This window comes from Ursus maritimus, unplaced genomic scaffold (genome assembly GCF_017311325.1).
Source record: "Ursus maritimus isolate PB19 unplaced genomic scaffold, ASM1731132v1 scaffold_16, whole genome shotgun sequence".
NCBI classification, from domain to species: domain Eukaryota; kingdom Metazoa; phylum Chordata; class Mammalia; order Carnivora; family Ursidae; genus Ursus; species Ursus maritimus.
Genome location: NW_024424008.1, coordinates 53,145,657 through 53,160,272, shown reverse-complemented (window position 1 = coordinate 53,160,272; position 14,616 = coordinate 53,145,657). Strand labels below are relative to the sequence as shown.

The following is a 14,616-nucleotide window of genomic DNA, read 5'->3' as shown; positions in this document are numbered from 1 at the left end:
TGGGCGGGCTGAGCCCGCGGACGGCGCGGGAGGGGGGAGGGAAGGGGGGCAGCTGTGGGCAGCGAGCCGGGCTCGGCCGCCAGCACTAAAGATGGAGAGGCGCCGGGGCCTCGCAGGGGAGGGGGCTCGGCGTTGACGTGGGACGCGGCGGAGGCGCCGCAGCCGGTGGTGATTTGCTAACCTCGCAGCAGAGAGGAGTTGAGGGCGATGAGAGCGGGTACTGCGAACTGCCGGGCGATGCCGCCGCTGCCGCCGTGATACCGAGAGCAACAGTTCCCAGCAACACCCCTCCCCGACACAGGCACACACCCCCAAGAGGCACGCACACCCACCCCCAGCGCCCGGCTTGGCAGCGGTGAGTGAGGGGCCGGGGAGGGGCGCACCGCTCAGCCGTAGGCGCGCGCCAGGGCGCCCCGGGGCTGGAGAGGTCCGAGGGGCGCGCTCCCTTCGGCCACTCGGCTGCCGGGCTTGTGCCTTATTTTATAAGGCTTGTTCCCTTCCTGCTGCGGCAGCCGTCGCCACCGCCGGTTGGGGGTCGGCTAGAAGGGGAGCCCCGGCTGTCAGCTTGGGCGCAGCTGCCTCCCCAACCCTTCCGCTCTAGGGCACGGTCGGGTGAGAGGTGGGGGGCAGAGCGGTCTGCGGAGGCTGAAGGCGCGAGCGGAGGGTCGGGGAACCAGAGGCTTTGTACCACCAGGGGCCAGCGGAGGAGCCAGGAGGCGGTGGGTGCTCATATGTATGCGGACCGGTGCGCGGGCGCGATAGGGTTGTGGTTTATTTGTGTTTATTCGCCGGCCGGCTGGGAAGCTGGAATCGGAGGATCCGAGGAGTGGATCTGCGGGCGGAGGGGAGCAGGACTCGGATTCACTTGGGTTTGCTTTCTGTTTGAAAAACGTGGTGGGCTCTTTTTTTCCTGATTGGACTTGACCCCCCACCCGTTTTTTGGGGGGGAGGGGCGGCCGTGGCGGAGCTCCGGAGGGTCTCCCGGGCTCCGGGCCCTCCTCGGCTCTCGGCGGGACCNCGCACCATCTCGCCGGCCCCGCGGACCCAACGGAACGCACAGACGCTCGGTGCAGCGATTTACTGCCCCGCTCGCTGGGACGCTCACAACGTGCCCGGGCCGGGCACCCTGCCCGTCGCCGCCGGGGGTCACGGCCCTGGGTCGGAGAGGGAGGGCCGGCAGCTCCCTTCTCGCCTTTCCTTCCACAACTCGCTGTCGGGCTTTTGTGCTTCCCCTTCGCCGCGGGGCGGGTCCGCCTTCTCGCGCTCTCGCCTAGGCGTCCAGCCTGCCCGGACTCTGCCTTTCGTCCGGGTCCCTTTCGCTTTCCCTCTTCTCTAACCCGGCTCCTTTTCTCTCTGCCGTCTGCCTCCCCGGGAAAAGTTGCTTCCCCAAGTTTGCTGAAGTCGCTTCCAAGTCTCCGTGGGGGTGGCTGGGACCGGGGGCGTGTGAGAGCAAGATCGATCCCCGGAGCTCCAGCGGGTTAGCGCCGGCGTTCCTCCGCGCCGCCGGGCTGGGCGCTGCAGCCGGCGCCCACCGGATCCCGGGGCGCCGAGCCGTGGGTGGGGTTCGGGTGACCTAGAGCACCCTGATTTCCCATAGGACCCAGGGCGCTTGCTTTTGGGAAGGAATTCGGGTGGCCCAGCTTCCATTCTCTCGATGGCCCCTCCTAGTTCTCCAAAGCCCCTGGGTCTAAGGAAAGCGCACGCACGGTGGCAAGGCGCGGCTGAGTGGCAGGCGGTTCCACTCTTGACGGCCTTAGTTCCACCCCGGAGTGGGCAGCAAAAGTGTCTTGCCTAGCTGTTCTGTTAACCCTTTCTGCGTGGGATCTGTGGTTCTGGAGCCAATAGGGCTCCTTTTGGGGGCGGAGGCAAGCAGTGTTTGGAGAGCCAGGGAGAGCCTGTGTTCTGCTGTGCTTCCAGTTGGTTTCACTGCAGCGTTGGCCACAGCAAGGCAGAGGCTGGGGGCCACCTGGATCTGGGTGATATCTTCCTAACACATCAAACGGATTCGGGAGCCCCAGAGCCCAGTTATTGATCCCAAACAGCGTTTGGGGAGAGGCCTTTGTCTCCCAGCCTGTTCTCTTTTCATACTAGTTTTAACACAGGGTAGATGCTGGTGCCACTCTCGCTTCTGGTGTCTCCAGGCATGTCCAGCACCAGCTGCTGCTCCTGGGCACAGGACTTCAGAGCCTGCTGCACGTGCTTGGAGTTCATGTACTTAGCGTGTGCACTGCTGGCTATAGGGGTGCATGTTTCCTATGATCACTTCCTGGGTCTTTCATAACCTACTCTCCTACATCTTATAGTTCTTCTTGCCCACTGGGCACTTGTGGGCCGGAGGTAGGTGTGGCATCTCATAGAAGTATGTGCACACGTGTTCAGTCTCCCTCTGTGGCTGCTGCGTGCACGCACACACATGCCCATGCACACACAGTCTAGATTTCGGATTGCATGTGCAGTAGCTCTGAGGCACCTAGGGGTGGAAGTAAGCCGAACTAGTGTGAGGATTATGTGTGTGTGTTCCTGTTGGTGCCTAAGTGGGGGGGGGGGGTGTCAGGGTGTGGGCGGGGATCAGTCCCTCGCAGCCCTGAGAAGAGGGGAAAGGCAGAAGCCTGGAAGGTACTGGCTGGTGGTAGGATGGGCCAGAGGAGGAGAGCCTTGCTCGTAGATTTCTGTGGGCCAGGACTGTAGGCTGCGAGGCCCAGGTAGGCTTGCCTGTGCTCCTCCCACAGCTGCAGTGATGGAGGATGCAGAAAAACTTTGTTTAGAAGATGAGGTTTACTGCACAGGGCGTTGAGAGTGAGATCCAGGGCTTTAGTTGACTAAAGGAAGGGGTTAAACTCTTATTTGAAGTGCGGGCCGACACTTCCTCATAACGTGTGTTGGTCTTGTTGCGTGTATGGGAGCCCCCACCCTGAGACTTCAAGGAAGCCCAGCACTCACAAGGCTTCACTGTGATTCCCGTTTCGCTCATCTAACAGACATCACAGAGCAGTGAATGAAGCACGTCCTGTGGCAGAATCTTCTCTTTACTCTCTTTCTATCTGGGCTCATAGAGGTAGAAATGCAGAGTTCTAGGGAGCCTCCCCCCCTTAAAATCACCAACACTGTCTCACTGGGAGGTTATGGGCGTGCTGTGTTTTTTGACTCCTTACTTTTAGGAACATTGATCTATCTTTTGTCCTCTCTTTTCCTGCCCCTCCCTGATCTCCTGTAGCCCTCCCAGTTGGCCCAGGACACCCACCCAGCCCCGCCACGCAGAGCCAGGAAGGAAAGAGAGCCTCATGCCTAAGCCGAGGGGAGCACCATGGATCTGACAAAGATGGGCATGATCCAGCTGCAGAACCCTAGCCACCCCACGGGGCTCCTGTGCAAGGCCAACCAGATGCGGCTGGCCGGGACGCTGTGCGATGTGGTCATCATGGTGGACAGCCAGGAGTTCCATGCCCACCGGACCGTGCTGGCATGCACCAGCAAGATGTTTGAGATCCTCTTCCACCGCAACAGCCAGCACTATACTCTGGACTTCCTCTCGCCAAAGACCTTCCAGCAGATTCTGGAGTATGCATACACGGCCACGCTGCAAGCCAAGGCGGAGGACCTGGATGACCTGCTGTATGCAGCCGAGATCTTAGAGATAGAGTACCTGGAGGAGCAGTGCCTGAAGATCCTGGAGACCATCCAGGCCTCAGATGACAATGACACGGAGGCCACCATGGCAGATGGCGCGGCCGAGGAGGAAGAGGACCGCAAAGCTCGGTACCTCAAGAACATCTTCATCTCGAAGCATTCCAGCGAGGAGAGTGGGTATACCAGTGTGGCTGCACAGAGCCTCCCTGGACCCATGGTGGACCAGAGCCCTTCCGTCTCCACCTCATTCGGTCACTCGGCCATGAGTCCCACCAAGGCTGCGGTGGACAGTTTGATGACCATAGGACAGTCTCTCCTCCAGGGAACTCTTCAGCCTCCTGCGGGGCCTGAGGAGCCAACTCTGGCTGGAGGCGGGAGGCACGCTGGGGTGGCGGAGGTGAAGACGGAGATGATGCAGGTGGACGAGGTGCCCAGCCAGGACAGCCCCGGGGCCACTGAGTCCACCATGGCAGGCGCCGTGGGGGACAAAGTTGAGGAGAGGGGCAAAGAGGGGCCCGGGACCCCGACTCGGAGCAGCGTCATCACCAGTGCTCGGGAGCTGCATTATGGGCGTGAGGAGAGCGCGGAGCAGCTGCCGCCTGCAGCCGAGCCTGGCCAGGGCCCCCCGGGCCGACCCGAGCACCCTGCGCCCCCAGCTGAGAAACACCTGGGCATCTACTCTGTGTTGCCCAACCACAAGGCTGACGCCGTGTTGAGCATGCCATCTTCTGTGACTTCGGGCCTCCACGTTCAGCCTGCCCTGGCCGTGTCCATGGACTTCAGCACCTACGGGGGGCTGCTACCCCAGGGCTTCATCCAGAGGGAGCTGTTCAATAAGCTGGGGGAGCTGGCTGTGGGCATGAAGTCCGAGAGCCGGACCATCGGGGAGCAGTGCAGCGTGTGTGGGGTGGAGCTTCCTGACAACGAGGCCGTGGAGCAGCACAGGTAGGGCCCACTCGGGTCCCGCACCCCGCACCCTGCACCCCAGCCCTGGCCCTCTGGCTCGGACACACTGCCTTCATACCCAGCTACCCCCATGCCGTGGGGCCTGCTCTTTGTAAAGAAACCCCCACTTTTTCTTTTTTCTTTTTTTTTAAATTTTTTATTATATTATGTTAGTCACCATACAGTACATCCCCAGTTTCCAATGTAAAGTTCGATGATTCATTAGTTGTGTATAACACCCAGTGCACCATGCAATACGTGCCCTCCTTACTACCCATCACCGGTCTATCCCATTCCCCCACCCACCTCCCCTCTGAGGCCCTCAGTTTGAAACCCCCACTTTTTCTAAGTCCTGGGTGGGTCGGGGGACATACCCTTCATATGTGGCAAGAGGGCCTGGGGTCTTTCCTAAGCATTGGGGAACTCATGGGCCCAGCTTCTGACCAGGCTCTTCTCTCTTTTTTATGCTTTTGGGCTCCCATTTGGTTTTTCTGCTGTTGGGTCTGGTCGCCTTTGCCTGGAGTGACTGGGAGGGAGAAGAGGAAGTGGGATTGGGCAGAGGGTCTCCCATGGCCGGGCCGTGGCCATGTGGCCGGGTTTCAGGGACATAGGTGCCCAGGTCCCTGGGGAGTGCTGCCCGCCAAGGCAGGTGGTGTGCAGCTCCGGAGCAAGGCAGGGGCTGGTGCTGCTTCGGCCGTGGCCGTGTGCGCAGCTGCGGTTCCACCCATCATTCCTGGTGAACGTTGATCACCAGGAATGTTGCTTCCTCCCCCTCCTCGTTCTCTGCCCCTGCGAACACATTTAGAGGGAGTTGATTTACATTCAAGGGGGAAGGACGGGTATGAGAGTCTGGATTTTGCAGTCTGCAGTCTTATTCTTATCCCATCCTACTCACGTTGAATTAAATGCGACTAGGGGCCAGCACTGCTCCCCTCTGGCTTCTGTTTCTTTCTCTGTGACACGACCATTCACCGAGCTCCTACGGCAGGCGTGGTTCAATTCTTTTTTTTTTTTTTAAAGATTTTATTTATTTATTCGACAGAGATAGAGACAGCCAGCGAGAGAGGGAACATAAGCAGGGGGAGTGGGAGAGGAAGAAGCAGGCCCATAGCGGAAGAGCCTGATGTGGGGCTCGATCCCAGAACGCCGGGATCACGCCCCGAGCCGAAGGCAGATGCTCAACCGCTGTGCCACCCAGGCGCCCCAGCCCTGGTTCAATTCTAAGTGCTTTACACGGAGTCATATTTTTGTTACAACAGTCCTCTGAGCGGGGGTGGGGGTGGTGGTGCTTCTTTCATGTAGGAAGATGCTAAGACCCTTTCCTGGGGTCACATAGATGGTAAGAGACCGGGTTGGATTCAAATTCAGGTCTTAGCCTCCTTGCACTTTGCCACCTCTTGGAGTCCCTTAGTGCCGAAGAGGTTCATGTCTACACAACAGAGGGTTTTGAGAATCGTTCCCCTAAGGGGCATGAATACGGACAGAATCAGTGGTGGGTTTAGCTTTTACTTGGATCTGTTGTAATGATGTGTCATTTTACCCTCTGGTCCCTGGGTCAGGTGAACGGTGTCAGCAAGGCTGCTTTCGCTGTCATCCACGATGATATTTGCTGCACACCCTCTCGCCTGCCGTTTTGCCAATCTTGGGTGTACTGTGCCCTTAGCAGCCCTCTTCCTCCACCTGCTCCTCTGTTGCTGGTTCAGGTACCGGAGAGGGGGTGTGAGTGAGAGGGTGTGGGGGCCGGAGAGGCACCTGGAGGTCGGCTGATCACCTCAAACCCGGCTGGAATCTGCTCCGGCACTGTCTGATCAGTGGCTCTGAGGCTGACTTTGTGGAAAGTGCCGCTGAGCTAAATGCAGCCGAATTTTTCCAGCGGGTGCGAAAAATAACCGCCAGCGAGGTGTGTCTTCTTGATGCTCGTGCCACTCGGAAATAGACCGAGGATGTGTTTGTTTTTGCTCAGACTTTCCTAAAGAGGAAACCCCCCTCCCCAAACTGGACCGGATAGATCTACCGTCTGCTCCGGATGTGAATTCTTTCAGATATGTGCCGTGAGAAATGGGCTATGGTGGAAAGTAATTTTATTTCTGGCTCTCCTCCGGTCCTGGTTGCTTCTGTACCTGGGTGGGCTCCAGAAGATACCACCCTCCCAGCAGGTCCAGGCTCCCATTCTGTGGGACCCTCTGTCCTCTGGGGAGAGGCGGAGGCCTGGCTGTGTTACATTCACTGGAGATGGGCCATGCAACTAGCCACATCTCTCCGTGGGAGCTTGGGATCCTCACATAATCTTTCTGAGCTTGTTTTACTCTTTTTAAAATGGAGATGGGGTGCCTGGGTGGTTCGGTGGGTTAAGCGTCCGATTCTTGATCTCGGGGTCACGAGTTCAAGCCCTGTGTGGGGCTCCACGCTGGGTATGGAGCCTACTTAAAAAATTTTTTTAAATGGAGGTGGTCTGTTGAGTGTTGTGTTGAATTGATGAAGTCACATCTAGAAATCCCTAGGGCAGTGAGCGAGTGACACATTGTAAGCATGCAGGTGATGACGGACCCTTTGGTCTCCCATTCTGTTTGGGTCTCTGCATGGCCTCCCTACACTCTGAATTCTAGAGTGTGGCGTCCACAGTGCTGCCTTACCCCCGGGGCCGTGCTGGCCGTGAGGCGGTGCGGAGAATGTCCCTGTCCCTGGGCGCTTATGACGGGGAGGTACTGGTCCAGGGATCCTCGGCTGTGGGCTGCTAACATGGCAAATGTGCTTTGGACTGAGGGTGGAAAGTAAGCTGTTGCAGCCCAAGAAACCAGAGCCTAGGGCAGCGCCGTGGGCAGAAAGCTGTGGGGACTCGAGAAATCAAGGAAGGGAGATGATGTTCGTGTGGCTGCCCCCTGGCTCCTGGTCAGATGCACTTTGTGGGAGGCTTTTGCCCTGTCCCTCAAAACTCCTAATTCCGGTTCTTCTCTGTACCTCCCCGCACATGCCAACCAGTAGCACAAACAAGAGGGCAAGACCAAACAATCAGGGGGGATGTTGGTGTCAGGATGCTGTGCAGCTGGCTGTAACGCAGCAGCGATGAATGTGAGAAAACAACAAGCTACAGGTTTCGTTTTATTTTACTTTGAAGCCACAGACTAAAGCGTTGCTGAAGGTTAAGTACCCAGTCGTTCTTGTTGCCCGGATCCTTGGGGAACAGAAGGGCATGGAGAGGGGAGAGGGGGAGAGGCTTGGGAGGCGGCATAGGTGGGAGAGTTCGGTCTGAATCCCGTCACTAGGTTGCCTTGTCCCAGGCAAGAGAGAGAGCCCGAGCTGCAGACAGAATAGAACAGCCAGGCGGTGCTCCCCGCGGTGCTCGGCAGGAAAGTACAGGCAGCATCCCCTGTAGCTGGACCCATGGAAAGACAAGACAGAGGCTCCTGGGGTAAATTAAATGGGGCTCCCTTACCTGAAGGATCCAGAAGGTCCGCAGACCCGAAAGACTAGCAGCGTTCCACAGGCAGATGCGGGAGCCCGCTCTGGGCGCCATAGCCTTCTTCAGGTGCTCCCAGCGTGGGGGACAGTATCTGAGGGAGGGAGGGTCACAGCAGGCATCCGGAGAGTTGGACTCTCCTTCTCTAGGTTCACCCCTCCCTGTCTCTCTCTGTCTCTGCGAGACTGGAGCTTTTCTGCACGTAGGCTTATCTGGATCTGACAAGCTAGGGATGAGCTGGGGACCCGCTTCCCTGAGCCTGGTGCGCCTTCCCCTTCTCAGAGTCATACACACAGGTTGTCGAGGTGACAGCGGACGGTGTGATTGGTTCAGCTGTGAGCACAGTCCTCGTTTCTAGCCCTCAGTCTCCCCAGGCTCGCACAGCCCCGTCTGAAGACGGTTTGGAATGGAGTGCTGTGGAACCTGCGCCGAGTCTGTTCCCCCCGGGGGCCTCTGGATCTTCTCCAGCAGACCCATAGCCCGGCGACGGCGTGTATCCCGCGCACACACAGTAGGAACTCTTGCCTGGTTCTTGAAGGGATGCTCGGGAAACACAAGGAATGATCTCAGCCAGCTCTCCGGACCCACGTGTGCAGCCCTTCCCAGAGGCTCCTTGGGGCCAGCTCTAGGGTGCACGAGCCACATAGTTGAGATGGCAGATTTCTGCCTGGCTCTTGGCCTCGGTCTCTCTCAGGTGGCCGCTGCTCCCTCTCTTCAGTGGCTGACCACGTAGAAGGCCGGCAGCTGTTGACCTTGGTTTTGGCCACTTTGGGGAGCTTAGCAGTTGCCCTTACTCTTGGTCGCCTTTCATCGTTGTGCCGGCTTTAGGCTCCTCTGAGGTCAAACCCAGCTCTGCGGGGAGAGTGTGCTGTGTAGTCATGACAGCAACAGCAGTAATATTAACAGTGCCTTTGATCAGTGGTCGCGCTTTCTTCTTTGCCAAGCACTTTTCATGACTTTCTCTGTCTCTCCACCCCGCAGGCTCCCCGAAGCAGGTCCAGGTCCATCATGCCCTACCCGTAAATATGAAGTCTGAGAAGCTCTGAAAGCTAAAAGGTTTTGTGCAACTCATTTAGTGGCAAAACCTGATCTGAACTGATGGAAGGCTATATTTATCCTGCCTATTTTGAATATTCATATGTTTTGCTACAAAAATATTAATGTGTTTGATTACAGAGTGCTTCCCTAGACTCCTCCGGGACTGGCAGACACTTGTGGGCCCCCTTGTACCTTTCTAGAATCCGAACAGTTTGGATTTCTGAAGTACCCAAGGGTTTTGGATCCGGGATCGTGGACCATTTTCAGCCCCACCTTGCAGACAAGGAAAAGGAGCTTTGGAGCCAGTGAGTGACTTGCCCAAGGTCACATAGCTATAAATGGAGAGGGTCAGGAGCCCAGCTCCCCTTCTGCTGCCCAGTCTTGCGTGCGCTGTGTCAGGCCATATAAGCACATGGACACGGCCATTCTGGGGCTGATCCATCTGACCTAGTCTTTGGGTGCCAACACCATCCCTCCGTTACCACCATCAGAGGCCACAGCCATCTTCCTTGACGTCAATCCTAAAGGTCAGGTGGAGCCCGACTTCTCTGAGGAGCTATTTGTGGCTATTCTGTCATTCACAGATTTGCCCAAATCCTTTCTGAATCCATTTCTATTTCCAGGAAGTGTCCTTTTGGGGGTGATGAATGACTTACGTTTATCACCTCCTGGACTCCTGGAAATCTGGCCTTTGGAGAGCTTGTTAGTTGTGAAGTTGGGAAGATGGCAGGAGGCTCTGTGGTGTTTGCTGTGCCCAGCTGGGGTGGAGGCCAGGCCTCTAGACTCTGCTGTGTGGTTTTTAGCTCCTTGACCATTGTTGGGCTCTTTTTCCTTCAGAGCTTAATTCCTTCCTTCCTAAAACAAGGATGAGCTGTTTCTCCATTGTTGAGCTCTTTAAGAAGTTCCCTTAACCCCTTGTGCACTCACTTCCATCTTCGTGAGGTCCTTTTGGCTAATGGCATTTTGCTGTCTTGGATTGGCAGTCAGCCAGCTAAAATAGGGGTCCCTCTGGTTTGTTCCTGTCTGCTCTGACTTCATTTTTTTAATACTTACAGAGTCAGCTGGGCTCTAGACTGAACTCTGGGACATTTCGAAGATGATTTCTTTTATTTTCTTTCCAGTGGAGGGAAGTGGCCCATTCTTTCATCTCAGTGAGAAAAGTCCCATTTTAATTTGCTGTCACTATTGGATGGAGCTGCTAATTGCTGGAGGGAGAGAGGAAGGAAGAACGCTTCAGCTCAGCGACACGTTCGCCTCCTGCTTGTTCTAGGAACTCTATTTATGAATCTTTAAAATAGTGATTATCCTAAACTGTTAAAATCAAACTCCATTCACAACTCTTTCATTTCTTGCTAATTCAGGGGAAAAACATTTCCAATCACTTTAATTTTTTTTAAATTAATGACTTTAAAACAAGTCCAGCTGAGAGACATAAGAATCTTGCTAAATGAACACAGGCGTGCCTCAGTGTGCCCCTTGAAGGGTTCCTGCATTTTCCCCGTAACGGAAGGCTTTCTTAAAGGTTCTGTTTCGGTGGCTTTATGTGGAAGCCCTGACTCGATGGCAGTTATTTTGGTAGAAAGAAAAATTCACCTGGCATCCTCACTGCCCCACCTCTGATGTTTTCCATGTAGTAAATGTGCATTTCGAGCAAGTTAGACGATCTGGGCAAGAATCCTGATTTTACCACTCACCAGCTGTGTGACTGTGGTTGTGTTTCTTAACCTCTCTGTGCCCGTTTTCTCCTTGGTAAAATGGACATAATAACAGTACCTACTCACCGGGTTGTTCCAAGGATTAATTAGCAAATGTTTGTCAGGTGCAAGGAATGGTGAAACAGCAAATGCTCCGTGTGTGTTCGCTGTTGTATTTTTATGGCTCTTGTTGTGAAATGGCACACTGGTGGTGCAGGGTGAGAAACGCATTCCTTTTGGTCCAGGGCCTGCTTTCCCCCAGAGGCCTTAGTTCATACGACAGCGTATGGGACCGATACACCCTGAACACCTGCAATCCCCACCCCCCAACCCCCCCAGAAGCTGATCTCTTGTACCCTGGTGGCCAAGGTACTCTTTGTCCCATTGACCCGCGGCCTGATGAGTCATTCCAGTTCTCATTTAAATTTAGCTGGGCAGCGCTCCACCGTCATCAGTTCCAAATGCCGAGCAGGCTCACCCAGTGTCCAATAGCCCGTGCCTGTGGCCAGGCAAGCAAATCACTGTGGTGGACACAGAGGTGAGGAGCACAGCCCCAGCTTATGGAGGGAAGTCTGGGCTTTAGGCGGGTGGGCGTTCCAGAGCTCCTTCCCTGTCCTGTTGTCCCCCCCACCACCCAATGCGAGATGCTGCAAACGGTGGTGGATTTGCAAAAGCGTTTTCAGTGCTTGGTACATGATGGGTTCTGTGCTAAGTGCATTCAGAGTCAGACTGTCCTCACACGCTCTGGCCACCCTGTAAGGGGAATAGTAGTTGCAAATTCCCTGATGTGCAGAGTGAAGCATGAGAGGTTAACACACTTGTCCACGCTAAGACTGTGAAGGGGGGGTGCCAGGGTTCGTGCTCAGGTCTTTGGGCCCCATGTTCATTGTGTTTCCCATAATGCCCTGTTTGGACCTTCGGGCCTGGATGGAATCAGAAGGGAAGGGAGCATATAGGAAGGGCCAGTTCCGTGTTTCCTGCAGCCGGCGGCCAGGAGGCTCATCGCTTGGTTCCCTCTGGCCTCCTGGTCTCCTCCGATGGCTCGAGAGGAGGAAAGTAGGGAGGGGGCTGCTTATTTCAGAGGGTTCAAGTCTTTGGGGGTCAGGGCATCAGAAGTCCCGGGAGCACTGCATCATACCACATCATCTCTTATCAACACAGAGAGACCAGCTTCTAGCGATAGGGGCCTTTTATGCTGACTCAAAAAAGAAAAAAAAAAAAAAAAAAGAGAAAAGGAGAGAGAAAAAGAAGCCCACTTACAAAAATAAAAATCCCTTGCTGTTAATTTCATGCCAGCATAATCAGAAATCCCCCTTTCTACTGTCTCCCCTTAAAAGCCCCGGTGTCCTCATTATGCTGGCTCAGTCTGGAAAAACCATGGTTGGGTTTTGCCGACGTGAGGCTTATCCCTGCAGCTGCAAGGGAGGGATCCAGTACGTTATTGTCAGGATGGAAACTTCGGCTGAAAACTCGCCCAAACCTGCTCCGTTCTAAGTTCCCAGCTCACTTTCGACTCTGTCCTCAAGCCCCGATTTCCTTCAGCAGGAACGGACTGTGTTCAGCTTTGCAGTAGGAAGAAGCCGAGTTAGCACGGAGAACTTCCTGCAACAGTGGGGGCATCACTGGCAAAGTTATTAGGAGACTCAGCCACAGAATTTATGATGAAGAGGAGAAATTGTGGGCCAGTTGGACGTGGTTTTTGGCATTCTCCCCTCTTTGGGGCCATTTTTATTTATGCCTTTTACAAATTTATTTATCTATTTAATTCATCTCTGCACCCAACATGGGGCTTGAAGTCATGACCCTGAGATCAAGAGTCACATGCTCTTCTGACTGACTGAGCCAGCCAGGAGCCCCTTTGGGCCATTTGGATTCCCCAGAAATGTTAAGTAAGGACTTGGGCACGGACACAAACCACCACCAGCAGGTGTGTCAGGAGCAAGACAGACAGACCGCCAGACCGTTGTCTTTGTAGGGGGCGAGGTGTGCAGTGCGGGGGCGCAAAGACTGATGTCAGACAGACGTGGGTGCGAATGCTGGTGCTACATTGTGAATCTGTGCAAATGCCTCCACCTGTCCTGCCTCTCCTGTGAAGGGAGCTTCACCCCTTACCTCTCCACGTGGTTTAAAGAAGTTAGATGAGGTAGCAGGTAACTTAAGCCCACAGCAGGGACTCCCATGTGAGGCCGCCTCCTGGCTTCCTGCTTCTTTTGTGACCCCAGCCTGACGAGGGGGCCGCTCGCTCGCCGAGCCCCCTGCCACCCTCGCCCGGTGTCGCTCTCTAAGTGGATTAGCCGTGCGTTGTGATCTTAATGCCATTAGGCCTGTTGGCACAACCCTCCTTGCCATAGTGAGAAGCAGATGTGGCCGGCGGTAATGGCCCTTGGTGATCCGTCAGGCCTGGAGTGCTGGGGGAAACAGTAGTGTTAATTTGGGGGAGTCTTTTATGGTAGTTGGGAGAAATGCGGAGGGTTTGTTTGAAATGTATTTATTTAAGCCGGTGAGTGGGTTCGATGCTGTCGAGTCGGGTCTACCGTAGCTACCCCCCCTTTAAATAAGGCCCCTCCCCAGCGCCAAAGCCCCGGCCTGATTACTTCCAGAGTCGGAGAGACAACTTAGCAGGCTCTTGTTCCTTGCCGATGGACCTTATTAGTAGCACCTGGCATCATAACCCACTAATGGGAACCAGTGCTCTCCTCCTGCGTGGCCGGTGACAAGTAGCCCTGTCGGCCGGAGCTCGCCGTGCGAGGAAGTTCCTATTAGCTTTATGGTCAGGAGAACTTGTCCTGTTCAGGAAATGAATGTTGCCTCTAAAGGTCCGCGGCCCTGACCCTGGCGGCGTAACCTGTGCGGGCCGCTCAGGATGCTTGGGATTTCAGCCCCTCTCTGGTTCTTGTCATATGTAAAGAGGGAATCATTGTGGTATGTTGCAGCCTTGAACTTTTGATTTATTCAGTGAGGATGACTTAACCATTTCTGTGCCTGGATGGCGGGGTGGTGCCAGAGCTGAGCGTGTGCCTAGATGTGTGTGTATGTGTCTGTGGGTGGGGGGAGGAGAGACCCCCACGTGCCAACAGGGTCTGTCTGTCCGGGGGAAGGGTGGGTTTCAGGGATGATGATTTGCTGGGTTGCATTCCTGCAGTATCAGAAGTTTCTGGGCTCCTTGGCCGCAGAATGGTAGGCAGCTGGGAACCTAGGTTTGAATTCAGCCTCAGCTCATAGAAGCTCCATGGCTCCGGCGAGATACGCAACTGCCCTCTTCCTCCTCTCTGGGAGGAAGTTCTTTTTTTTTTTTTTTTTTAATTAATTAATTTATTTTTAATGTTTTTTTATTACATTGTTAGTCACCATACAGTACATCCCTGGTTTCTATACACGAATAATGAGACTGAAGAAAGAGAAATTAGGGAATCCATCCCATTTACAATAGCACCAAAAACCATACATTACCTTGGAATTAACTTAACCAAAGACGTAAAGGATCTATATTCTAGAAACTATAAATCACTCTTGAAAGACATTGAGGAAGACACAAAAAGATGGAAAAATATTCCATGCTCATGGATCGGAAGAATTAACATAGTTAAAATGTCCATGCTACCCAGAGCAATCTACACTTTCAATGCTATCCCGATCAAAATACTGATGACATTTTTCAAGGAACTGGGAGGAAGTTCTAATGTGGATTTCACGCTGCTGCTGTGATATTATCCATAGGAGGAGGCATTTGGAATACAGAGCCCAGGGGCAGGCACGTGGCTTGGTCTGCAGCCCTCACTGAAAGGATATGTCTCTTTCTTTTCTTTGTTTTCTTTCTTTCTTTCTTTCTTTCTTTCTTTCTTTCTTTCTTTCTTT

At 54.6% G+C, this 14,616-nt stretch overlaps 1 protein-coding gene across 3 annotated transcripts in view; it reads left to right on the top strand.

The window, feature by feature from the left end:
* Nucleotides 1-14,616, top strand: part of ZBTB16 (zinc finger and BTB domain containing 16) — a 180,526-nt gene that overhangs the window by 1,403 nt on the left and 164,507 nt on the right. The window contains exons 1-2 of one of the 3 annotated variants that reach the window (XM_040631204.1): nucleotides 103-355; nucleotides 3,215-4,572. In XM_040631204.1, coding sequence (XP_040487138.1) covers nucleotides 3,305-4,572 — 1,268 coding nt within the window. In that variant the 5' untranslated portion in view covers nucleotides 103-355; nucleotides 3,215-3,304. Of the gene's footprint in view, nucleotides 1-102; nucleotides 356-588; nucleotides 720-3,214; nucleotides 4,573-14,616 lie in introns of those variants that run through there. The other 2 variants (XM_040631205.1, XM_040631206.1) reach the window with 2 other exon arrangements.